We start from the raw sequence: 27,080 nt of genomic DNA on the forward strand, positions 1-27,080 counted from the left end.
GTTGTGTCTGTGACTGCACGGTGAGTCACGTGGAGCGAGCACAGCCGCAGGCCCCGCCCCTTTATATCACGCCCTCGCCCCGCCCCGGCCCCGCCCTACACGAGGGAACAGTGTTATGCGGGTGAGCCGGGTGTGATTGTGCGCAGGTGACCCGGCGCCCTCCTGCCCGCCGCGGACATGGCCATCGCGCACATCGCCACCGAGTACGTGTTCTCGGATTTCCTGCTGAAGGATGCGCCCGAGTCCAAGTACAAGGGGCTGCGGCTGGAGCTGGCGGCGGATAAGATCGTGGCGTGTATCGCCGTGGGGCTGCCGCTGCTGCTCATCTCGCTGGCCTTCGCCCAGGAGATCACCATGGGTGAGTGCGGCTACCGGCAGAGCCGGACACAAAGACAGGTGGAGGCCCCGCCCCTCTGCCGGGGAACCGGGCACAGCGAGTACCGGCACTGTGTGCATGAGCCCGGCCATTGTGTGTAGGGTCAGCAGCCACGTGTTGTGACGGGAGGGTACACAGTGACAGTGGGGGGCTGTGTGGTGACAGGAGGATACACAGTGACAGTGGGGGGCTGTGTGGTGACAGGAGGGTGCACAGTGACAGTGGGGGGCTGTGTGGTGACAGGAGGACACACAGTGACAGTGGGGGGCTGTGCGGTGATAGAAGGATACACAGTGACAGTGGGGGACTGTGGTGACAGGAGGATACACAGTGACAGTGGGGGGCTGTGTGGTGACAGGAGGGTACACAGTGACAGTTGGGGGCTGTGTGGTGACAGGAGGATACACAGTGACAGTGGGGGGCTGTGCGGTGACAGGAGGATACACAGTGACAGTGGGGGGCTGTGTGGTGACAGGAGGATACACAGTGACAGTGGGGGGGCTGTGTGGTGACAGGAGGATACACAGTGATAGTGGGGGGCTGTGGTGACAGTGGGGGACTGTGTGGTGACAGGAGGGTACACAGTGACAGTGGGGGGCTGTGTGGTGACAGGAGGGTACACAGTGACAGTGGGGGGCTGTGTGGTGACAGGAGGGTACACAGTGACAGTGGGGGGCTGTGCGGTGACAGGAGGATACACAGTGACAGTGGGGGGCTGTGCGGTGACAGGAGGATACACAGTGACAGTGGGGGGCTGTGTGGTGACAGGAGGATACACAGTGACAGTGGGGGGCTGTGTGGTGACAGGAGGGTACACAGTGACAGTGGGGGGCTGTGTGGTGACAGGAGGATACACAGTGACAGTGGGGGGCTGTGTGGTGACAGGAGGGTACACAGTGACAGTGGGGGGCTGTGTGGTGACAGGAGGGTACACAGTGACAGTGGGGGGCTGTGTGGTGACAGGAGGGTACACAGTGACAGTGGGGGGCTGTGCGGTGACAGGAGGATACACAGTGACAGTGGGGGGCTGTGCGGTGACAGGAGGATACACAGTGACAGTGGGGGGCTGTGTGGTGACAGGAGGATACACAGTGACAGTGGGGGGGCTGTGTGGTGACAGGATGATACACAGTGATAGTGGGGGACTGTGTGGTGACAGGAGGGTACACAGTGACAGTGGGGGGCTGTGTGGTGACAGGAGGGTACACAGTGACAGTGGGGGGCTGTGTGGTGACAGGAGGGTACACAGTGACAGTGGGGGGCTGTGCGGTGACAGGAGGATACACAGTGACAGTGGGGGGCTGTGCGGTGACAGGAGGATACACAGTGACAGTGGGGGGCTGTGTGGTGACAGGAGGATACACAGTGACAGTGGGGGGGCTGTGTGGTGACAGGAGGATACACAGTGATAGTGGGGGGCTGTGGTGACAGTGGGGGACTGTGTGGTGACAGGAGGGTACACAGTGACAGTGGGGGGCTGTGTGGTGACAGGAGGGTACACAGTGACAGTGGGGGGCTGTGTGGTGACAGGAGGGTACACAGTGACAGTGGGGGGCTGTGCGATGACAGGAGGATACACAGTGACAGTGGGGGGCTGTGCGGTGACAGGAGGATACACAGTGACAGTGGGGGGCTGTGTGGTGACAGGAGGATACACAGTGACAGTGGGGGGCTGTGCGGTGACAGGAGGATACACAGTGACAGTGGGGGGCTGTGTGGTGACAGGAGGATACACAGTGACAGTGGGGGGCTGTGCGGTGACAGGAGGATACACAGTGACAGTGGGGGGCTGTGCGGTGACAGGAGGATACACAGTGACAGTGGGGGGCTGTGCGGTGACAGGGGGATACACAGTGACAGTGGGGGGCTGTGTGGTGATAGGAGGGTACACAGTGACAGTGGGGGGCTGTGTGGTGATAGGAGGGTACACAGTGACAGTGGGGGGCTGTGTGGTGATAGGAGGGTACACAGTGACAGTGGGGGGCTGTGTGGTGATAGCAGGATACACAGTGACAGTGGGGGACTGTGGTGACAGGAGGATACACAGTGACAGTGGGGGGCTTTGTGGTGACAGGAGGATACACAGTGACAGTGGGGGGGCTGTGTGGTGACAGGAGGATACACAGTGACAGTGGGGGGGCTGTGTGGTGACAGGAGGATACACAGTGATAGTGGGGGGCTGTGTGGTGACAGGAGGATACACAGTGACAGTGGGGGGGCTGTGTGGTGACAGGAGGATACACAGTGATAGTGGGGGGCTGTGGTGACAGTGGGGGGCTGTGTGGTGACAGGAGGATACACAGTGACAGTGGGGGGCTGTGTGGTGATAGAAGGATACACAGTGACAGTGGGGGGCTGTGTGGTGACAGGAGGATACACAGTGACTGGGGGGGGGGGCTGTGTGGTGATAGAAGGATACACAGTGACAGTGGGGGGCTGTGTGGTGACAGGAGGATACACAGTGACAGTGGGGGACTGTGCGGTGACAGGAGGATACACAGTGACAGTGGGGGGCTGTGCGGTGACAGGAGGATACACAGTGACAGTGGGGGGCTGTGTGGTGATAGAAGGATACACAGTGACAGTGGGGAACTGTGTGGTGACAGGAGGATACACAGTGACAGGAGGATACACAGTGACAGTGAGGGGCTGTGCGGTGACGGGGGTGTTGTGCATTGACGGGGGATGCACAGTGGGGTGCTGTGCGGTTACACAGGGATAGACAGTGGGGGGCGGTGACAGGTGGTTTCTTTGGCAGGAGGGCGCTGTGTAGGGACAAGGGTGCTGTGACGGATACAGTGTCGGGGTTTGCTGTGATGTGACAGTACTTGCTTTGCAGGGATAGAGGGATGCATGGTGACTGAGGGGTGTTGGGCAGTGATAGAGGGATTCTTAGTGATTGGGGGGCTTACTGTGCAGGATACGCAGTGATGGATGTGCTGTGCAGTGACCGGGATACACAGTGACGGGGGGGGGGGGGGGGGGGTTGCTGTGCAGTGATGGAGGGATATGCAGTAACGGGGTTGCTGTGAAGTGAAAAATGGGTAGACTCTGACAGGACTGCAGTGATAGCAACATTCCCTGGTCAATGTTTTTTTTTTTTTTTTTTTTACAATGGATACTGTGCAGTGACGGGTGTTTGTACAATGAAAGCCAATGCTATACAGCGATGAGGTCTTGTACTGCGCTCTTCTTGTGTGGTGCTGAGCTGGATGGCGCTCTTCTTGTATGGTGCTGAGCTGGATGGCGCTCTTCTTGTGTGGCGCTGAGCTGGATGGCGCTCTTCTTGTATGGCGCTGAGCTGGATGGCGCTCTTCTTGTGTGGTGCTGAGCTGGATGGCGCTCTTCTTGTATGGCGCTGAGCTGGATGGCGCTCTTCTTGTGTGGTGCTGAGCTGGATGGCGCTCTTCTTGTGTGGTGCTGAGCTGGATGGCGCTCTTCTTGTGTGGTGCTGAGCTGGATGGCGCTCTTCTTGTGTGGCGCTGAGCTGGATGGCGCTCTTCTTGTGTGGCGCTGAGCTGGATGGCGCTCTTCTTGTGTGGCGCTGAGCTGGATGGCGCTCTTCTTGTGTGGGGCTGAGCTGGATGGCGCTCTTCTTGTGTGGCGCTGAGCTGGATGGCGCTCTTCTTGGGCGGCGCTGAGCTGGATGGTGCTCTTCTTGTGTGGCGCTCTTGTGTGGCGCTCTTATGTGGTGCTGAGCTGGATGGCGTTCTTCTTGTGTGGCGCTCTTCTTGGGAGGCGCTGAGCTGGATGGCGCTCTTCTTGGGCGGCGCTCATCTTGTACTTTGAGCATTGTCCCGGGCTGTGCACCGCTCTGTTGCTCTGGAGTTTTGGCCCGGTGGTGTGTGGGATCTTCTCTGACCACTCTGTGGTCTATGTGCTCAGGGGGCTTCTGTAGCCATCTGCTTATGCCATGTACCTGCAGAGCTGCCATGTCTGCCCCGTCCCTGCAGTGACTGCTGCCGGCTGTTCTCCTTCTCTGTGACGCGGCCTCTTTGCCTTCCTCGTTCCTTCAGATTCCCTGTCTGACAACCACGGCCTTTTATGTGCAGTTGTCAGGCAGCACAGCTGCAGTCACCAGTCCCTGTGATGCTACGCAGGGCTGTAGATGGAGGCTGCGATCCCAGTCCTCTGCTGTCAGATTTCCAGAATATCCTCAGCGGTCGCTTAGTTGCTTATCTTTAGTTTCACCCTGTTCATTAATCAGCTGACTGCTGCAAATCATTGCAAGCAAAGCTGCAGTGTAAAGCATAAGGGAAATACAGACCAGCAGCCTGATGACTTCTGGTCACTTCACACACCGTAGATGATGTTACATCCTACTACAGGTCATCACAGCACCGATCCTTATCCCTTTTACAAGATATACCGTAGTTGCAGTCATTCTCTGAGGCTTCTGGGAGATCCTGAGCTCAGCGCTCTGCAGCCCCCGAGCGTGTGGATCCCAGCAGTCTGACCCCACGATCAATAACTTCTCACCTGTCCTGTGTATGTGATATCCATAGGACCCCCAGTAATGGGATTCTCTGTCCCTAATCTGTGTTGTGTCTAGGGGGTCCTCACATAAAGTCTACAGGCTCGTCTTGGTGATCTCAGAAGCACCAAGGAGTAGCCCCCAATGGACTGTCTGTCTCCCACCGATTTCTGAAGTATAGCGGACTGTGACACCCACCATAATCTGCGTTCCCTTGGTCTCCCTCCCCCGGTCTCTCTCCTTTCCTCCTTCAGACTCCCCTGGCAGCACTTTGTCACAACCAATCAGTCCTTTCGTTCAGTCCAGAGATAATCAGTCGGTGCACAGTCGGGAGGTCTCCACACACCTTAAGTGGTCAGCTGTTATCCCCCCGGAATTGGGGGGTACACCCGACCTTTATGTAATGTGTGCATTGGTCTACACCTTGCAAGTTAGGTGACAACTTGCTGATTGGTGATGGCACCATAGGAGCCTCCCACCCATCCTCCCCCAACACAAAGCGACATTCCTAACACTGTACGTTATCCCCCATCCACAGGACAGAACATGCTGATTGTCGGGGTTGCGACTGAGGTGGCTCCAACCAATCAGCACCTTCCAAGGTTGTAACTTCCAGTGTGGGAATATCCCTTTAAGTATATTTTCCCTTTATACCGAGAGGGTTAAAAAACTTGAAGTGAAAGTGAAATCTAGAAATTTGACAGCTTGGAGGAACCCTGGAAACAGTGGTGGCTCTATCGAAAGAGCTTCGATCATCATTTTTCTCTACCTCCTCCGCCTCTGGAGGGCTACACAACAGCTGCACGCTCTGGGTCTACGTACTCCCCCATATGCGATGCTACCATGGAAGAGGGACAACCCGCCATTGCTGTCAGGTGCTACAATTTTGGCAAGACCCAATTTTCTTGCACATCAAACCAAACAGACAGGAGAGGAGAGATCCGGTGGATTTAGCTCACAAAGGATTGTCCAGGCTGCATGCAATTGTAGCAAACTATCAGCTGTGAAAAGTTTTAGGTCTATAAGGCTTTCCTGCTTCTGGGAGTAAAGAGGACGGTTTCTGGTTGACAGCAAACATCTTTAAATAGTGGAGAAGTAAAACACATACTAGAAAGTTACCGAACGTTTCATTCTCCACTGAGGAGTCACCTCGCTGCCGTTCCGGGATTCCTGCGTCTTGTTTTGGTTTTGTTCTGTGGTTACATAATCGGATGTGGTATGTTTTTGTATAATTAGTACCCACACAACAAGAAGATGGAATCACTAATTGGATGTGGTATGTTCTCGTATAATTAGTACCCACATAACCAGAGGGTGGAATCCCTAATCAATTTATCACCCACTTCTAAAATTAGACATCGATGGAGTTACTCCGCCACATAGTGACATGTGGTATATAATTATATACATCCGCACCTAGGATGTGTATGCATCTTGTGACACAATGGAGGCAATAAATGGGTTACTCGGGTGTGTGCATCTAATATAATCATGTCCCGGCACAGAATGACCCGGGCGTCCGCCGAGACCTCACGTGGAAGAGGTTTGTTTTCTTGCAGCACCTCTTACCTACTTTATGCTGATTCAAGGTGCAACGTGTCCACAGTTTTACATTTAGATTACAGCCCCCTCACCCGGTCCTGGTGTGGGGTCTGCAGATCCAGACTGAGACCACCATGTTGTCATATAGGGCTGAGGTCTGGTGTAGTAGAACCACCGGAGATCCAGGTGAGGTGGTTACATCTGGGACCAGTCCTAGGGCTTCATGATGTGGCTGCGTTTTTATTTCCGCATTCTTGGCCCAATTATACAGGTGTGTAACATCCGACCCCTCGCCATGCCATACCATGGCACAGAATGGCCAGTGGGTGCAGAGCTCATTAATACCGATGCGGTTCTGTATAGGAGCCTCTGGGGTAACAAGTTCGTTCATGACCGTTCTTTACTCCTAAATCTTCCCCCATCACCTGTGAGTGATATTGAGAAGTAGAAGGAACCGCAGCAACTCAGCCACGATGTTGGAGACCACGTAACATTACAGATCGGGATCACCGAGTGCTGAGGAGCAGAGGGCAGAAAAGTCACCAACGCTCTCCTGACTCCATAAATGCAGAGTCCAGACCTTCTCTGGTATAAACATCCCCTCAAACACTGAGCCATGGCTGCGCCCAGTGCACAAGGTCCATAAAAGTACCACTAGATGAGTTTGGTGGAAGAACATGATCGGCCATACAAAGCTTGGACCTCAACCCCATCCAACACCTTTTGAGATGAATTGGAAAGGAAATTGTGACCCCCCCCTGGCCTCTCCCCAAAGTCAGTGTCTGACCTCACACATGCTATTCTAGACGGAAGCCAAATTTCCCGCTGATGCCTCCCAAATCTTGTAGAAAACCTTTTCAGAAGAGCGAGATATGCTCTATTATCTGTACAGGGGCCATATAGTGTCTGAGAGTTTAGACCCGCGGTTGGGCCTGCAGATGTTGGAGCGTGGCCACGTGACTGGTCTGTATTAGCCGTTACCCTCAGCAGACGACAAATGTTTTATTCTATTGAAAGTCTGACTCCTGAAAGAGCCCGACCTATAATCAGCTGTCTGACCCCGGGTGAGTGTATAGGGGGCCCGATGTGGACACCACCTCACTGGTGGCATCACTAGAAGAAGGGAGACAATAGTTGTACCAATGCTGTATCTCCCACAATCAGCTGTCACTGCCGGGAGAGTCGGCGTTGCCTTCAACCAATCTATGGATGTCCTAGTTCTCCACAGCAGGAGATGCCGGATCTTTTACGGTGCTCCCACATGGGTTTTTTGCTGAGTTTTAGGAGCAAGAACTCTCCAAAATCCCTGAGGCTTGATTAAACAGTTTCTGCTCCCAAAATGCAGCAACCCCCCCGCCCCCCCCCCCCCCCCCCCCCACCTTTTCAGGGGTCATCTTCAGTGTTCTACTTGGAGAATGATATCTCTACTTTTCGAAAGGCCGATCATAAAGTGTCTCCATGTCGGGACCTCCATCCATCAGCCGTAACTTTGCACTAAGATCGAATTTACACTTCAATTTTCTGCTTCTTGTATGTGAAATATGAAAAAAAAATATGTTCTCGGGTCTCGTGGTCCGGTTTTTCTTCTGTTTTTCGGACCACGTGTCTGTTTTTATCATCCGTGTGTAATCTGTTTTTCTCGTAACAAACTCAAGGAGTTTTGCAAAACTTCTTCTTCTAACATTAGTCAGCGAAAAACAGTCCCCGGCCGTCCTCTGTCTGCAGTGTCTTTCTTTTCCCGGACCTATCCTCCTCAATGGGCGACCACAGTTAGATCCAGCAGTCTCAGATTTCCGAGTAGTTGTGCCTGGCGTGATTTCCCGAGGCCACGTGTCGCAGTTCTGTCACGGTGGGTGTAGGTTTGCAGCCGCGCCCCGTGTGTGTGTGATCACTGCATTCCCTGCAGTCACTGATCCTGACAGGTGGCCATTCTGGATCCTGCGTGTAATGTCTGCCCTCCCCGGGCTCTCGGTTGCATTTTTTGCCGCTCCGTTGCTTCGTAACGCATTGCGTTGCCGCTGCTGAGATTTAAAGGGACCTGTCACCAGGTTTGTCCCATATGAGACAAGACCGCCACCTTTCAGCCCTGATATACAGCATTCTGATGTGCTATATATCTACCCCCGACCCGGCCTGTTACAAAAGAAAACTCCCTTTATTATACTTACAGGGTGGTCGGGTCTGGTGGGCATCGCTTTCATGGTCCGCCGCATCCCTTCTTTCAATGCCGTCCTCTTTGTGTGCTTCATATGGATGATGTGCCCTACGTCACCCACGCAGTGTTCCTCAGCATCACGCTCCTGCGCAGGGGTGTTTCTCTTAGGGAAGGGTAATGTGCTGCAGTGGGCAGGTGCCGGGGGTCTTTGACCTTTCCTGGCTCCTGTATACGCGATATCGGGGAGACTGTATGGATTACGTAGGGACACAAAGCAAGAAGGGAGGCGCCGGACCAAGACAACGATGCCCATCGGACCTGCTGTACAGTATGGATCCATAGCAATATATGTGCCCCATATTACAGATCCATAATACAACGTTGTCCTCGAGTCCCAAAAAGTTCCAAAAAAAACTAATGGCTCCTTTTCATCAGGGGGATTAAAGAGGAGCTGATTCGTCACAACATATTGGTAGAAGATTATTTCTGACACTGATTCAAATCCTCAGTATAGGCTGGATTTAAAGGGGTTGTCCACTACTCAGACAACCCCCTTCTTCAACTAAATGTTTGGCCCCAATAAAATAATAAAGTCTATACTCACCACCTATTCCGGCGCCGTTCTCGCAGTGTCGTCACTTGCTCTCCCTGGGGGCTTTCATGCGGTGTTCTGACACGTGACCCCGGCGCCCACCCAGCGTTGGCATCACTATTCCCACCTTTGGACAAATCGAACATGAAGAGGAAGTCCGGGCTGCAGCTGATCGCAGGAACGGCGCCGGCAAGGGAGGTGAATATAGGCTTTATTATTTTTGGGGGGCCGAACATATAATTCAAGAAGTGGTTGTTGTCATAGTAGTGGACAACGCCTTTATCATTGATCCTGTAATACATTATGGCGTGAGCTCCCTCCAGTGGTAGAAGTCAGAAAAGTCTGTTCTGAATGTATGTCTATGCTGGGATTTGCAGCTTTGTCATACAAATGTTTTTGTTAGTAAATCAATCAGCACAAATTTTTGGACTTTAACCCCTTGGCAAACAGCAGCCATCCGAGAACTGGGGCAGTTTGCCATGGCTATATGGACCTTAACCGCTTGGTGACGGACGCCGCACATTTACTTGGACCTTGTGCCATCGATATATGGAGCAGGCTGACTTTCTTTTTATAGGAGATTTATCAATGTCATAATTAACTGAAAGACGTCAGTGTTGCAGTGTATTTTATTGTTGCTGTTTCTCAGTGACCGTACTTCCCTCGCAGAATGAAGTAAGAAGTGACCAAAAATGTCACCTGTACCCCAGAATGGTACCAATAAAAGCACGTCTCTCCGCAAAACAAACCAGCCCTCACACTGCTCCATCGTCTGAAAAATAAGAAAGTTGCGCGTCTCCGAAAACGGTGATACAGACCAATATGCAGCGCAGACTACTACTCCTATCCTCCTATCGCTTGTTCTACACGGCGGGATCTCCCAACCCGACCTCACAACCTGAGATTATTTTTTTTTATAGTGGTGTATGACTTCATTTTGTGAATTCAGTTACCTTATTCTGTGCGCTCTATATGGCGGTATTACACGGGCTTATTTCATTATTCACATGCTGCTTATTTGGGAAGTGTATGGCGGTGCCATGTGGATTGGATCTCGGGGTAATATTGTGACACGATATGGCAATATTTTGTGTGCAAATACATCAATTGTTTTTTAGACATGCTCTGGCGATATTTGACTTTTTATTGCGGTATCTGTCATTTTGTGGTGGTATTATATAGCCCTTTTATGGCGGTATAATTTTATGAGATTATAATTTATGCATTGTATGGCAAGTTGAGCAATGACGGTATTTTATGACAGTGTTAACATTTTATAGCAGTATTATATGGCATTGTATTGCAATAAATAAATAAACATATTTAGTGTGTGTGTATATATAATTTTTTTTTTTTTTTTCCCCATACATTGCATTGCCTGGGGTAGATTACAGTTATACAGTGTGGCCCTGTACACTGCTATGTGCCTATAAGTGGTCTTCTACATGATCTATGCACACAGCATTCATTTATGGGGTGCATTAAAAGAGGTCTGGATACACATGATGAGAGCATTATACTGCCTCTGTACAAATCCCTAGTTAGACCGCACATGGAGTACTGTGTCCAGTTTTGGGCACCGGTGCTCAGGAAGGATATAATAGAACTAGAGAGAGTACAAAGGAGGGCAACAAAATTAATAAAGGGGATGGGAGAACTACAATACCCAGATAGATTAGCGAAATTAGGATTATTTAGTCTAGAAAAAAGACGACTGAGGGGCGATCTAATAACCATGTATAAGTATATAAGGGGACAATACAAATATCTCGCTGAGGATCTGTTTATACCAAGGAAGGTGACGGGCACAAGGGGGCATTCTTTGCGTCTGGAGGAGAGAAGGTTTTTCCACCAACATAGAAGAGGATTCTTTACTGTTAGGGCAGTGAGAATCTGGAATTGCTTGCCTGAGGAGGTGGTGATGGCGAACTCAGTCGAGGGGTTCAAGAGAGGCCTGGATGTCTTCCTGGAGCAGAACAATATTGTATCATACAATTATTAGGTTCTGTAGAAGGACGTAGATCTGTGGATTTATTATGATGGAATATAGGCTGAACTGGATGGACAAATGTCTTTTTTCGGCCTTACTAACTATGTTACTATGTTTTGGGGGTCCTCCTGTTGGTACGTGCCGCTTCTAAACCTGGATTGGACCCCAGCTTCATTAACTTTAAGTGTATCGCTGCATAAAATGGCCCATAGATAGCAGTGGAGCTGAAGCCCGCCCATTCCCGCCATCGGTCCGGTCACGGATTAGATGTGATGGTAATGGTGGTAGGTCTCCTTTAAGAATGGCGGCAGCTCGTGGACCATCTCTTCCAGCCCGTACATCACATGGCGCCTCATTATGGATGCGTTTCCCTGTATCGGACGTAATTGCTTCGCCCCGGCAGCAGACTGTCTCTTTGTGCCTCGGACAGGACGCCGCTCATCAGAACCGATCTGCTCCATATTAGAAAATCAAATGTTCCACGTTGTGCATTGAACACATTCATTACTCGTGATTGGCGGCAGCGTTATTAAATATAAATGTGATTACAAAAACAGCGAACAGCATGGATATTCATAGAGGAGACGTCGTGCGGGGACGTCCGGCACATTGTGTTCCACATGGCAGGATGGCCATCTGGCAGGAATATTTAATGATGGTCGTCGTCTGTCTGCCTCATAGCATCATGGAATATTTATAGATGTAGGTCCGAGGAAATGTCTGCTATTGGGCTCCACATAGGCAATATCTTATTATCCATTGTGGCTCTGCTTTACTGATACAGAGCTCCAAATCTCCTGCAGTGGTCGTATAGGAAAGAAGTTATATCCCCTCTGCTGGCAGCCACCACTAGGGGGAGCTCACTGTAGACTGGTGTCTTATTCGCTGGGACTGGTGATTATATAATGGTGTAGATTTTAATGTCTGACCCTCTGTCCCTACAGCTGAGCTTCCCGCACACACACTGGGCCTAGTTTATGAAAACTGAGAGAAAAGCCTGTCCTTGTTGTCCTTGGCAACCAATCGGAGTGCAGCTCACATTACTCCACAGCAGATTTACAGATGAAAGCAGGGCTCTGATTGGTTACTACGGACGACAGATGGCTTTGGTAGTTGAGGCCTATGTTTGCTAAAGTTACAGAAGCCTTTGAGCAGCAACAAAGGGGATTACTCTATAGAGAGAGTCTTTATCATTCTAGAAATCTGTGATCCAAAATCAAGGTTCGCCTCATCTGTGTCTGACATTATAAGGTCGTTGTTTTGACCGAATTCTCCCATGATGGTGGTAATCTCAGTGTGGCCACCCCTGTTCCTGCGTCCATTATTCACATTGTGCTCCCGACATCATACACACAGGCTACATCTTGTCTTATGTAAGGACGTGTTCTCCACAGGAAGGTTTAACAAGTCCGACATTCAGGGTCCAAGTACAGACTGCGATGTCCGGACCGTGCGCAGGGCTCTGACCCGAACTAACGGCAGGCGGCTCGGTGAGAGTAAATCGCCCGCTGATACCAAACCGCAGGATCTGTCCCTCAGAATCATGTTTCTGCATAATAATTGCGTATCCAGTCAAAGCCTCATCACATGAGGAGAGTATTGAGCGATTACTAGTTAAGTAACTGCCCGTATAAATGAGACCATAACCTGGTGTAATAATGGCCGGGCGCACTCTCTTCACCACAGATTTCTAGGGTTTTTTAAATAAGTTTTCGTCTGGGTCTAGCTGGTAGCCCCACCTGGTCGAACCTTCAAATGATCTTTGTATCACCAAAAGTCCAGCTGCTCTAATGTCCAAACATCGACTCAGCCTCAGGTCCGGGCACCCTAACCTTCACAGAGCAGTCACTTGCCCCGTGTCCGGCCGCTCTAGTCCCCGGCGAAGCGGCGCTTGCCCCGTGTCCTCCCGCTCTAGCTCCCGGCGGAGCGGTCGCTTGCCCGGTGTCCAGCCGCTCTAGTTCCCGACGGAGTGGTCGCTTGCCCCGTGTCCGGCCGCTCTAGTCCCCGGCGAAGCGGCGCCTTCCCCGTATCCTCCCGCTCTAGCTCCCGGCGGAGCGGTCGCTTGCCCGGTGTCCAGCCGCTCTAGTTCCCGACGGAGTGGTCGCTTGCCCCGTGTCCGGCCGCTCTAGCCCCCGGCGGAGTGGGTTGCTTGCCCCGTGTCCGGCCGCTCTAGCCCCCGGCGAAGCGGTCGCTTGCCCCGTGTCCAGGTGCTCTAGCCCCCGGGGGAGTGGGTCGCCTGCCCCGTGTCCAGTCGCTCTAGTCCCCAGCGGAGCGGTTGCTTGCCCCGTGTCCGGCCGCTATAGCCCCCTGTTAAGCGGCCGAATGCTTTGGGTCCGGAAGCTCCTCGCCCTGGATCCGACGGGCACAACCTGATCTCTGACTTTGGAAGATTAGATTTATATAAATCTCTATCTGCTGAAGCTGATTGCCCATGATACCAGATCCCCAGAATTATTGGAGACCTCTAATTGTTAGCTGTGGGTCGCCTTTACTGCTCGGGACTCTCCTTATTGATATGATGTTGCTCCGCACGTGGCGACCGTCCGCATAATGTGATCATCCATGATTTATGCCTCAATCATATGATCTGAACAATCCTCCTTTGTGCGGACTGTAAATGTGTGCATGTCCTCCGCCTGGTGCCAGTGTGTACAATACAAAGCCGTCCTGTCCGCAGCCATCATCAGGAATAATAATTATTCTCAGCTGCCTGTTCACACAGCACTTATCACTGCCCCAAAGATGTGATCAAGTGGAAGCGGCACAAGATGGACACCAGCACAATAGTGAGTGCAGCTCTGGGGTATAATACAGGATGTAACTCAGGATCAGTACAGGATCAGTAATGTAATGTAATGTATGCACACAGTGACTGCACCAGCAGAATAGTGAGTGCAGCTCTGGAGTATAATACAGGATGTAACTCAGGATCAGTAATGTAATGTATGTACACAGTGACTGCACCAGCAGAATAGTGAGTGCAGCTCTGGGGTATAGTACAGGATGTAACCCGGGATCAGTAATGTAATGTATCTACATAGTGACTGCACCAGCAGAATAGTGAGTGCAGCTCTGGGGTATAGTACAGGATGTAACCCAGGATCAGTAATGTAATGTATGTACACAGTGACTGCATCAGCAGAATAGTGAGTGCAGCTCTGGAGTATAATACAGGATGTAACTCAGGATCAGTAATGTATGTACACAGTGACTGCATCAGCAGAATAGTGAGTGCAGCTCTGGAGTATCATACAAGATGTAACTCAGGATCAGTAATATAATGTATGTACACAGTGACTGCACCAGCAGAATAGTGAGTGCATCTCTAGGGTATAATACAAAATGTTACTCCGGAACAGTAATGTATGTACACAGTGACTGCACCAGCAGAATAGTGTGTGCAGCTCTGGTGTATAATACAGGTTGTAACTCAGGATCAGTAATGTATGTACACAGTGACTGCACCAGCAGAATAGGGAGTTCAGCTCTGGAGTACCATACAAGATGTAACTCAGGATCAGTAATGTAATGTACAGTATGTAAACAGTGATTGTACCAGCAGAATAGTGAGTGCAGCTCTGGGGTATAATACAGGATGTAACTCAGGATCAGTAATGTATGTACACAGTGACTGCACCAGCAGAATAGTGAGTGCAGCTCTGGGGTATAATACAGGATGTAACTCAGGATCAGTAATGTAATGCATGTACACAGTGACTACACCAGCAGAATAGTGAGTGTAGCTCTGGAGTATAATACAGGATGTAACTCAGGATCAGTACAGGATGGGTAATGTATGAACACAGTGACTGCACCAGCAGAATAGTGAGTGCAGCTCTGGAGTATAATACAGGATGTAACTCAGGGTCAGTAATGTAACGTATGTACACAGTGACTGCACCAGCAGAATAGTGAGGGCAGTTCTGGAGTATAATACAGGATGTAACTCAGGATCAGTAATGTAATGTATGTACACAGTGACTGCACCAGCAGAATAGTGAGTGCAGCTCTGGGGTATAATACAGGATGTAACTCAGGATCAGTAATGTATATACACAGTGACTGCACCAGCAGAATAGTGAGTGCAGCTCTGGAGTATAATACAGGATGTAACTCAGGATCAGTAATGTAATGTATGTACACAGTGACTGCACCAGCAGAATAGTGAGTGCAGCTCTGGAGTATAATACAGGAGGTAACTCAGGGTCAGTAATGTAACGTATGTACACAGTGACTGCACCAGCAGAATAGTGAGGGCAGCTCTGGAGTATAATACAGGATGTAACTCAGGATCAGTAATGTAATGTATGTACACAGTGACTGCACCAGCAGAATAGTGTGTGCAGCTCTGGTGTATAATACAGGTTGTAACTCAGGATCAGTAATGTATGTACACAGTGACTGCACCAGCAGAATAGTGAGTGCAGCTCTGGGGTATAATACAGGATGTAACTCAGGATCAGTAATGTAATGCATGTACACAGTGACTACACCAGCAGAATAGTGAGTGTAGCTCTGGAGTATAATACAGGATGTAACTCAGGATCAGTACAGGATGGGTAATGTATGAACACAGTGACTGCACCAGCAGAATAGTGAGGGCAGCTCTGGAGTATAATACAGGATGTAACTCAGGATCAGTAATGTAATGTATGTACACAGTGACTGCACCAGCAGAATAGTGAGTGCAGCTCTGGGGTATAATACAGGATGTAACTCAGGATCAGTAATGTATATACACAGTGACTGCACCAGCAGAATAGTGAGTGCAGCTCTGGAGTATAATACAGGATGTAACTCAGGATCAGTAATGTAATGTATGTACACAGTGACTGCACCAGCAGAATAGTGAGTGCAGCTCTGGAGTATAATACAGGATGTAACTCAGGGTCAGTAATGTAACGTATGTACACAGTGACTGCACCAGCAGAATAGTGAGGGCAGCTCTGGAGTATAATACAGGATGTAACTCAGGATCAGTAATGTATGTACACAGTGACTGCACCAGCAGAATAGTGAGTGCAGCTCTGGGGTATAATACAGTATGTAACTCAGGATCAGTAATGTATGTACACAGTGACTGCACCAGCAGAATAGTGAGTGCAGCTCTGGGGTATAATACAGGATGTAACTCAGGATCAGTAATGTAATGTATGTACACAGTGACTGCACCAGCAGAATAGTGAGTGCAGCTCTGGAGTATAATACAGGATGTAACTCAGGATCAGTAATGTAATGTATGTACACAGTGACTGCACCAGCAGAATAGTGAGTGCAGCTCTGGGGTATAATACAGGATGTTACTCAGGATCAGTACAGGATGGGTAATGTATGAACACAGTGACTGCACCAGCAGAATAGTGAGTGCAGCTCTGGAGTATAATACAGGATGTAACTCAGGGTCAGTAATGTAACGTATGTACACAGTGACTGCACCAGCAGAATAGTGAGTGCAGCTCTGGGGTATAATACAGGATGTAACTCAGGATCAGTAATGTAATGTATATACACAGTGACTGCACCAGCAGAATAGTGAGTGCAGCTCTGGGGTATAATACAGTATGTAACTCAGGATCAGTAATGTAATGTATGTACACAGTGACTGCACCAGCAGAATAGTGAGTGCAGCTCTGGGGAATAATACAGGATGTAACTCAGGATCAGTAATGTAATGTATGTACACAGTGACTGCACCAGCAGAATAGTGAGTGCAGCTCTGGGGTATAATACAGTATGTAACTCAGGATCAGTAATGTATGTACACAGTGACTGCACCAGCAGAATAGTGAGTGCAGCTCTGGGGAATAATACAGGATGTAACTCAGGATCAGTAATGTATGTACACAGTGACTGCACCAGCAGAATAGTGAGTGCAGCTCTGGGGTATAATACAGGATGTAACTCAGGATCAGTAATGTAATGTATGTACACAGTGACTGCACCAGCAGAATAGTGAGTGCAGCTCTGGAGTATAAGGCTATGTGCACACTTTGCAGATTCCACTGCGGATTTTTCCGCAGCGGAATTGCAAAATCCGCAGTGAAAACCCATCGCGGTTTTTACTGCGGATTTATCGCGGTTTTTACTGCGTTTTCTTCTGCGGATTTTCAACTGCAGTTTTCTATTGGAGCAGCTGAAAATCCGCAGAAAAGAAGTGACATGCTGCGGAATGTAATCCGCAGCGTTTCCGCGCGGATTTTTCTGCAGCATGTGCACAGCGTTTTTTGTTTCCCATAGGTTTACATTGAAATGTAAACTCATGGGAAACTGCTGCGGATCCGCAGCGGTCAAATCCGCTGCGGATCCGCAGCAAAATCCGCAAAGTGTGAATATAGCCTATTACAGGATGTAACTCAGGATCAGTACAGGATGGGTAATGTATGTACACAGTGACTGCACCAGCAGAATAGTGAGTGCAGCTTTGGGGTATAATACAGGATGTAACTCAGGATCAGTAATGTAATGTATGTACACAGTGACTGCACCAGCAGAATAGTGAGGGCAGCTCTGGGGAATAATACAGGATGTAACTCAGGATCAGTAATGTAATGTATGAACACAGTGACTGCACCAGCAGAATAGTGAGTGCAGCTCTGGGGAATAATACAGGATGTAACTCAGGATCAGTAATGTAATGTATATACACAGTGACTGCACCAGCAGAATAGTGAGTGCAGCTCTGGGGTATAATACAGTATGTAACTCAGGATCAGTAATGTAATGTATGTACACAGTGACTGCACCAGCAGAATAGTGAGTGCAGCTCTGGGGAATAATACAGGATGTAACTCAGGATCAGTAATGTAATGTATGTACACAGTGACTGCACCAGCAGAATAGTGAGTGCAGCTCTGGGGTATAATACAGGATGTAACTCAGGATCAGTAATGTATGTACACAGTGACTGCAGCGGCAGAGTAGTGAGGGCAGCTCTGGGGAATAATACAGGATGTGACTCAGGATCAGTAATGTAATGTATGTACACAGTGACTGCACCAGCAGAATAGTGAGTGCAGCTCTGGGGAATAATACAGGATGTAACTCAGGATCAGTAATGTAATGTATATACACAGTGACTGCACCAGCAGAATAGTGAGTGCAGCTCTGGGGTATAATACAGGATGTAACTCAGGATCAGTAATGTAATGTATGTACACAGTGACTGCATCAGCAGAATAGTGAGTGCAGCTCTGGGGTATAATACAGGATGTAACTCAGGATCAGTAATGTAATGTATATACACAGTGACTGCACCAGCAGAATAGTGAGTGCAGCTCTGGGGTATAATACAGTATGTAACTCAGGATCAGTAATGTAATGTATGTACACAGTGACTGCACCAGCAGAATAGTGAGTGCAGCTCTGGAGGATAATACAGGATGTAACTTAGGATCAGTAATGTATGTACACAGTGACTGCACCAGCAGAATAGTGAGTGCAGCTCTGGGGTATAATACAGGATGTTACTCAGGATCAGTAATGTATGTACACAGTGACTGCACCAGCAGAATAGTGAGTGCAGCTCTGGAGGATAATACAGGATGTAACTTAGGATCAGTAATGTATATCCCAGAGCACACATAGGGGTTTTTATCGGGGGTCCAGTATACGCTGTGTACAAGGTGTCGGCAGCGGTACACACGGATATTGTGGCAGAGGACACTGTATTGTACCCGCTGTCCTATTTGGCCTTTTCTCCTTTTAGTAACATACTGACTGCGGGGGACGCTGCTCGTGTTTTACCATTGTTCTTGAGAATGTTCTGGATGTTATAATCCCAGGAGACCTTTCTGTAAGATCCCTGTTATTGTATAATGTCCTGTACACCACACCACATCTCATGTTTTTGCTGTAGGTGCTGTAATCTTTGCAGATTGGGTACATTTCCTAGATTGACGCTTTCCTATGCTGTCCGCTGCAATCATAACCTCTATGCCAGGAAACACACCAGGACTTAGAGCATGGTAGTACTGTAGTAACATGAAGTGAGCACTAGGTGGCGATGTTGTATAAGGGAACGTGGATGTAGGAGAATGGCTGCATGTGGTTGTCTTCCTCTTCTAACTTTACATGTGCCCTGTACCGGCAGGAGTCCTCATAAAGCCTAAGAGGGGCAATGCTAAGCTTTATAGGAGGGGGGCCTCCCGTTTTTAGAAATGAGGGGAGCACTCTGCCCTCTATACATTGCACAGCGCATGTCCACCACTAGGGGGAGCTCATGTAGTCATGCTCTTTTCTATTGCACAGTAGGTGTGAATTCTCTGTGCAGGGAGCTCCTCCTAGTGGCAGCTGTAGGAAATGCAGTAAAGTGCTAGCTCACTTTTCACTACAGCCCCTATAGCACTTCCGTAGTCTCCTATCATCATTTACATGTGCAGTGTTTGTAATATTGGCTCCACATTGAGGACCTGTAATTACACTCCTGTGTAAGGTCCTGCTTTGCTGCCATCCCTCTCGTAAGCCATTGATGACTGATTTGCTCTGTATTTCGGTGACAGGTGCCCAGATCTCCTGCTTTGCCCCCAGCAGCTTCTCCTGGAGACAGGCCGCCTACGTGGACTCTTTCTGTTGGGCCGCCGTCCAGCAGAAGCACTTGTCACACAGCGACTCCGGGAACATCCCTCTGTGGCTTCACAAGGTAAGACCTATTCCCCTCACCATCTCAGCCAATTTTTCAATTTTGCACTTTTATTTTTTTCCTTTTCTCTTCTTCCAAGAGCCATAACTTTTTTTTTTTTTTGTTCCATTTGACAGCTTGTTTTTTTGCGCTGCAGTTTTGAATGACTCCATTCTCAAATGTCAATATGGGGTAAAATAATGGAAAAACAAAACAGAATTCCATCATTATTTTTTGGATTTGATTTATCCGGTAATAAGCTAGCTAGGTTGGTAGGATTAAAGCTTTTTATATCAATACTTAAAAAAATTCTGAACTTTAGAAAAAATAAAATATTTTTTCTTAAATATATAATTAAATTACTATTACACTTATTATTACTAATAAATATATATATATATCTCGTATTCATATATACTCGAGTATAAGCCCTACTGGTTAAATGTCAACAATACCAATAAAAGTAAAATTAATTGAGACATCAGTAGGTTGTGTTTTTGAATATCCATATTGAATCAGGAGCCCCATATAATGCTCCTTGCAGTTCTTTATGGCCCCATAGACCCTCCATATAGCAATGTGCCACATGTAATGCTGCTGCTGCACTAAAAAAAAAAAAGACATACTCACCTCTCGTCGCTTCTCCTCAGCATCCCGTCTCTCCGCACTGACTGTTCAGACAGAGGGCGGCGCGCACACTAATACGTCATCGCGCCCTCTGACCTGAACAGTCACTGCAGAGGGCGCGGAAGACGGGGGGCGGTGGTACGCGGAATGGTGAATATGACATACTCACCTGCTCCCAGCGCTCCTGGCGCGGTCCCTGCATGTCCCAGAGTCTCCGGGAGCCGGCAGCTTCTTCCTGTAGTGAGCGGTCACATGGTACCGCTCATTACAGTAATGAATATGCGGCTCCACCCCCTATGGGAGTGGAGTCCATAGTCATAACTTTAATGAGCGGTACCATGTGACTGCTCACTACAGGAAGAAGCTGCCGGCTCCCGGAGACTCTGGGACATGCAGGGACCGCGCCAGGAGCGCTGGGAGCAGGTGAGTATTTGACAGTCGTCGCTCCCCTTGACTCGAGTATAAGCCGAGAGGGGCACTTTCAGCCCATTTTTTGGGGGGCTGAATATCTCGGCTTATACTCGAGTATATACTGTGTGTGTGTGTGTGTATGTATGTATATAGTATTTGTATCAGTTCCACTTCTAAGTTTATTTTTTCCATTCTTCAATACACTAAGTTGTGAATGGCATCCCTAAAAACAATACATCTCCTCTTGCTTTTCAATGGCCACGTGATTGGAAATTATAATAATTGTAGCTCTTGGAAGACAAAGGAGAAAAAAATAAATGTAACAGTGACTGCATCTTAATGGGGTTAGAAATAGTACATTTGTTATCGGAGAGTGCAAGTGTAGAAGTGTTGGATGCTGCTGGATGTAATTCTGTAGTTATGACACTAGGTGGCAACACATCACTACCTTGCTTAGGATTTTTCCAGGATAGGTGTCCAAGAAGTATCATTTCTACTTGCGGAGAGTGACATGCTAAGCATGTTGAGGTGAGGAGACTTAAAGCTGCAATGCTCCTCTGGGAAATATGCAAATTGTCTCCTCCGAGAGGAAGAGGACTAGAACTGTAGCGCCACCTATAGGAAGTAGCAATCCTAACAGTCAATGTCGACCCTTTAAAGTGCCCCTGTCAGCAGGATTGTGCTGTGTAACCTACAGACAGTGTCAGGTCGGCGCCATTATACTGATCACACTGAAACCTGCTGATGAAATCGTCTTGTGGTTGTTTAATCTTTATGTTCAGTTTTCAGTTAATGATTTGCTCGTGCTCCGGGGCGGCCTGTGGTAGATGCAGCTGCTCAAGCGCTGCTTGCACTATCTTGGTGGAGACGTTTGTTTTTTTTTTCCCTCTAGCAAAATCTGATTTAACAACAACCACAAGACGGGTTTCGTCACCAGGTACCACTGTAATCAGTATAACGGCGCCGACCTGACCCTGCCTGTAGTTACTGAGCACAGTCCTGCTGACAGGGGCACTTTAACGAGCCGGATTTGTGCAGACGCAGCTTTTTGAGGTATTCAAGCAGAGATAACTTTAGGAAACAATGTTTGTCTTTGGAGGTTTTGTTTTTTTTCTGTCGCTTTAGAGAAGCGAATACACTTTTAATTTATTTTTTTTCCACCGGGCATTTTTAAAAACTTAAAAAAAAAAAAAAAAAATGTCCTATGAACAGCAAGGTGGAATGCACTTAGTAACGAATAGGAAGAGTTTTTCAATCGTTTTTTTTAAAGCCGTTTTTGAGGAGGATCTGGTGGAGGATCCGCTCTATAAATGGGGGGATAAAATCCTGTAGGTGAACATGGCCGATCTCTGATGATTGAAAGGGCATCACGCGTCAGATCAGCAGAATGAAAGGCAAAGTGACCCAGGGGGGCCGTGCCGATGCTGGGGTCCAGAAGGTTGAAGCCCCCCAGCAATACAGTTCTGCTGGTCTGTTGGACACGGCACATCCCACAAGTGCCGGCTATAATCCTGGTTCCTTGCTTCCAGTTCTTCCCCTACATCCTGCTCCTGGGGGCCGTCCTGCTCTACCTGCCGGCCTTGTTCTGGAGGTTCACTGCGGCCCCTCATCTCTGCTCCGACCTGAAATTCATCATGGAGGAGCTGGACAAGTCCTACAACAGAGCCATCAAAGCTGCAGACAGCAAAACCAGCAGCAAGAAAGAAGGCGCCAGTTCACCGACAGCAACCGACAGCGTATCACAGAGGTAACGGAGGTTGTCAGCCCTAAGAATTAGCCGTGGGGCTTACAGTTTCCATCCCTTTCATTAGTAGCGGGCACCACCTGTAATATACAACCGATATTTCAGGATCAGAGTTGTCTCTCATCCCGGCAGTTTACTTCCTTACATGCCATCGTCAATCGTGACCAGGCATGTAAGGAGTTACAGAAAGGAAAGGAGCCCTCCGTCACTCTGTCAGCTCACTGTGATACATACTTATGGCGTACTTAGGCAAGTATTTTACATCCGTGTAATACAAAACCAGGAGTGGGTGATAAATCCAGAAGTGGTGACGGGTTTCTATTATACTTTTCCTCTGATTGTTCCATTCATGATTTTTGCTTTGAAATACTGATGTAAAATACTGAGTGTGTGAACGTGGCCTTGTACTGTAGAATGAGTAAACGGAGACTCAGTCAGTGAGCTCGTTCTGATGGAGTGTTTCTGAGCTTTCCTCAGCTGATTTTACCGCTGACCTCATCAATGGAGAGTAGAACTATGTAGTACGATCATAAATCAGATCACACAAGTGCAGAAAAACAGAAATTAAAGAATTACTAACTCAGACATATTCTCGCGTAACTCATTCTGCGGCCAGTAAGGTGCAGGGGGTCAACTAAGATCCTGTAAAGAACAAATATAATGAAACCCAATTGCTAAAAATATGTATTTTTTTTTTTTTAAACCCAAAATCCATGCATTTAAGTAAAAATACAATTGTCCCCAATGGTGTCCGTATACATTAAAGGTGTTGTTTAAGACTATAAGTATGGCCGCCTTCTTCTAGACACCGCAGGGTAGGGGCTGATCTGCAATGCCGCCCCGTGCGGTGGATAGATGAGGCGCTGATTTTTAGAGCAATGCTTTCATTACTCCTGGACAACTTTTTGAATTCTCATCATTAATATTTAATTAATAAAGGACCCCCTTCCCACAAAGATAAAGTAAAAGGGTTTAAACAGTATATATATTTTTTTTAATATAGTAATATATAACACGGACATTATATCTCCAGCGTTGGGCGAGGTATCCACATTAGGGGGATTTTAGTTTTGCCCAGTAGCCGGGTCTCAAATAGAGGACATCCATCTTATGATGTCCACTAGGGATGAGCAGTTCTATTTGTGCTGCCCCGGTCAGACGTCCAGTTTGGTCTTCCATGGCAGACGGACTTCACGTCCACCATCCTGTGCGCCACTGATGCGTAATATTCCCCATGATGTTGGGAGGCCCCCGACATGCCAGGCTGAGGACACCAGGACAAGAAGGAAAGACCATCTGCCGTGGAGGAGCAGACCAGGACAGCACACATCGAATTGCTCATCTCTAATATCCAGGGGGCTCCTTAGCTGTTTGCCGAGTTCTCCCACCTCTACGGGACCCTACTAGGCCAGTCCTTGAGGGGTTACAACTGTCATGGACGTGATGACTGAAGCCATTGACTACTCATTGTTTTTTTTGTTTTTTTACCTATCTACGTCCATCTGCAGCTTGTTGGAGATATCAGAAGGAACCTTCAAGTATCCATTTGTGGAGCAGTATCTGAAGACCAAGAAGATCTCTCACAACCTAATCATCAAGTACCTCATCTGCCGATCCTGGACGCTGGCGATTATGTTCTTGGCCTGTATCTACCTCGGCTGCTACATCAGCCTCTTCTCCCTGACAGACGAGTTCAGCTGTAACATCCGCACCGGCATCCTGAAGAACGACACTACGCTGCCGCCCTTGATCCAGTGTAAGCTGATCGCGGTTGGGGTCTTCCAGCTGCTCAGTTACATTAACCTGATTGTCTACTGTTTTGTCATGCCTGTCGTCATCTACACAATGCTGGTGCCATGCAGGAAGCGGTCCGACGTTCTGAAAGCGTACGAAAGTGTCCTGCCGAACTTCAGCATCCAGCAGTGTTACTCCAAGAGCTACGACGACCTCAGCATCTTTCTTCTGTTCTTGGAAGAAAACGTAAGCGAGCTAAAATCTTATAAATTCCTGAAAGTGCTGGAGAACTTGAAGGACACTGGAGAAGAGTTTGACCCCATGCAGCTTCTGCGAACGTTGGGAACCGTGAAGACTGATACGGTCGATGGAAAGCAGACGGCATTTAAGAGTGCAGCTCTGCCACCTACAGGGCAAAATTCGACTGAGCTTAAGGGTAAATGCATATATATTTTTGCATTTTTATAATATTTTTGGTTATCATGGCAAATTACTGTTTCCCATTTCTCTGGTCCCACTGGAGACCGCACAGAGGAGGATAGCTGTGAGATGAGTGACTGTGATTTGTGAAAGGGCTGATAACTTGAAGAAAAGTTCCTGTATTGGGTGAAATTACCAGACACACTAAGAGGGGTCATAATATGAGGAAAAGATCTTATATCCTCCTGGGGTCACTGGAGGCTGAACAGGAGAGATGACTGTACAACAGGCAGTGATTGGGGTTGATAACATGAGAAAAAGTTCCTGTACCATGGAGGCTGCACAGGGGAAAAAGATGACATTACTATAGATGGTGATTCGTAAGAGGGCTGGTAACATGAAGAAAAGTTCCAGTATTCTTCTGCAATCACCGGAAGCTGTAAAGGTAGTGATTGGTAAGCGTGGACAGGAGACGGTGCCAGAGACTGATTGGTAGGAAGAGTGATAACATGTGGGAAAGTTCCTATGTTCCCCAGTCCATCCCCGGGGTCAATAGACACATTTCATGGGAAAGAGACGACAGTAGCATAGATGAGTAAGTGGTCTGATAACTTAAAGAAAAGTTCCTGTATAACATAGAGATTACTGAAGGTTGCCCAGAACATAGCGATGACCATACCAGAAACTGATTGGTAAGAGGGGTGATAACATAAAGAAAATTTCCTTCCATGGGATCCCTGGGGACTGTAGAAAAGATGAAGCTGAAATTATTATAGATGGTAAGAGAGATGATAACAACATAAAGAAAAGTTCCTATATCCTTTGGGATCGCTGTAGGCTGCTTTACAGGAGTGATTGGTAAGAGGGGTGGTGAGATGAGGAAAAGTTTCTATATCCTTTGGGATCACCGGATGCTGCTTTACAGGGGTGATTGGTAAGAGGGGTGGTACCATGAGGAAACGATTCTATATCCTTTGGAATCACTGGAAGTTGTACAGGAGTGATTGGTAAGAGAGGTGGTAACATGAGGAAAAGTTTCTATATCCTTTGTGATCGCTGGAGGCTGCTTTACAGGAGTGATTGGTAAGTTGGATGATAACATGAGGAAAAGTTTCTATATCCTTTGGGATGATTGGAGGCTGCTTTGCAGGAGTGATTGGTAAGTGAGGTGGTAACATGAGGAAACGATTCTATATCCTTTGGGATCACTGGAAGTTGTACAGGAGTGATTGGTAAGAGGGGTGGTAACATGAGGAAAAGTTTCTATATCCTTTAGAATCACTGGAAGTTGTACAGAAGTGATTGGTAAGAGGGGTGGTAACATGAGGAAAAGTTTCTATATCCTTTGGGATCATTGGAGGCTGTTTTGCAGGAGTGATTGGTAAGAGGGGTGGTAACATGAGGAAACGATTCTGTATCCTTTAGAATCACTGGAAGTTGTACAGGAGCGATTGGTAAGAGGGGTGGTAACATGAGGAAACAATTCTATATCCTTTAGAATCACTGGAAGTTGTACAGGAGCGATTGGTAAGAGGGGTGGTAACATGAGGAAATGATTCTATATCCTTTGGGATCACTGTAGGCTGCTTTACAGGAGTGATTGGTAAGATGGGTGGTAACATGAGGAAACGATTCTATATCCTTTGGGATCACTGTAGGCTGCTTTACAGGAGTGATTGGTAAGAGGGGTGGTAACATGAGGAAAAGTTTCTGTATCTGGAGGGTGTACAGGGGGAGACATGACAGGAACAGCCTGGGATAGGTCTTCCTTTTGTAGCTGCTCTGTGGATATATTCAGAAATGATCCAGCACAGGATGATAAAGGTGATGGCTGTGATTATGAATCCCGCACACAGTAATGCTTTCTGCTTCCCGGGGCAGGGAGGACATTTCTATTATGAAGCTAGAGTTTCTGATCCGCACCCCGTTGTGTCCCCAGATCTGAAAACGAATGACGGCGTAAAGACGGATGATAAGAAAGTCAGACAGAGACTTCTAGATTCATCATGCTGATCAATATCCTCAGCCTTCCGACATTGTTTACAGCAACCGCCGCGAGTATTCACTGCACGAGCCGACAGCTGGGACGAAGCTGCCGCCGATCGATCACTACACAGCGCTTACTAAAGACTCATCGTGAAGCTGTACCTTTAAGAAGTCAGCAAGGACACGACCCCTATGTCCGGCGACTGTATGCAATAATAATACGAGCTGTCAATCAAACGATCACAGACTGACCAGTTTTGCCTTTAGGTATATAATGCCTCAGAGTAAAAAAAAAAAAAAAAAAAATGGTACCGTCGACACTGGATGTCACAAACCTGGGCAAAAACTGGTAAAACTGTATAATAAGTGTTTTTATTATTTTATTAAGCTTACGTTTAATGACTTGTTTTTT

At 48.1% G+C, this 27,080-nt stretch overlaps 1 protein-coding gene across 1 annotated transcript; it reads left to right on the forward strand.

The window, feature by feature from the left end:
- Nucleotides 1–27,080, forward strand: PANX1 (pannexin 1). Its single transcript, XM_069759157.1, has 5 exons — nt 1–358; nt 19,628–19,767; nt 22,314–22,531; nt 24,037–24,698; nt 26,622–27,080. The coding sequence occupies exons 1-5, from the start codon at nt 178–180 to the stop codon at nt 26,693–26,695; spliced, it is 1,275 nt and encodes a 424-aa protein (XP_069615258.1). The 5' UTR covers nt 1–177; the 3' UTR covers nt 26,696–27,080.

This window comes from Ranitomeya imitator, chromosome 3 (assembly GCF_032444005.1).
Source record: "Ranitomeya imitator isolate aRanImi1 chromosome 3, aRanImi1.pri, whole genome shotgun sequence".
Classification (NCBI taxonomy): Eukaryota; Metazoa; Chordata; class Amphibia; order Anura; family Dendrobatidae; genus Ranitomeya; species Ranitomeya imitator.

Excerpts from the sequence above, each read along its gene's own strand:
- PANX1 (XM_069759157.1), top strand. The coding sequence starts at position 178 with ATGGCCATCGCGCACATCGCCACCGAGTACGTGTTCTCGGATTTCCTG. Across the intron at positions 19,768-22,313 it reads TCCCTCTGTGGCTTCACAAG|TTCTTCCCCTACATCCTGCT; the intron begins GTAAGACCTATT and ends CCTTGCTTCCAG. Across the intron at positions 24,699-26,621 it reads AAATTCGACTGAGCTTAAGG|ATCTGAAAACGAATGACGGC; the intron begins GTAAATGCATAT and ends TTGTGTCCCCAG.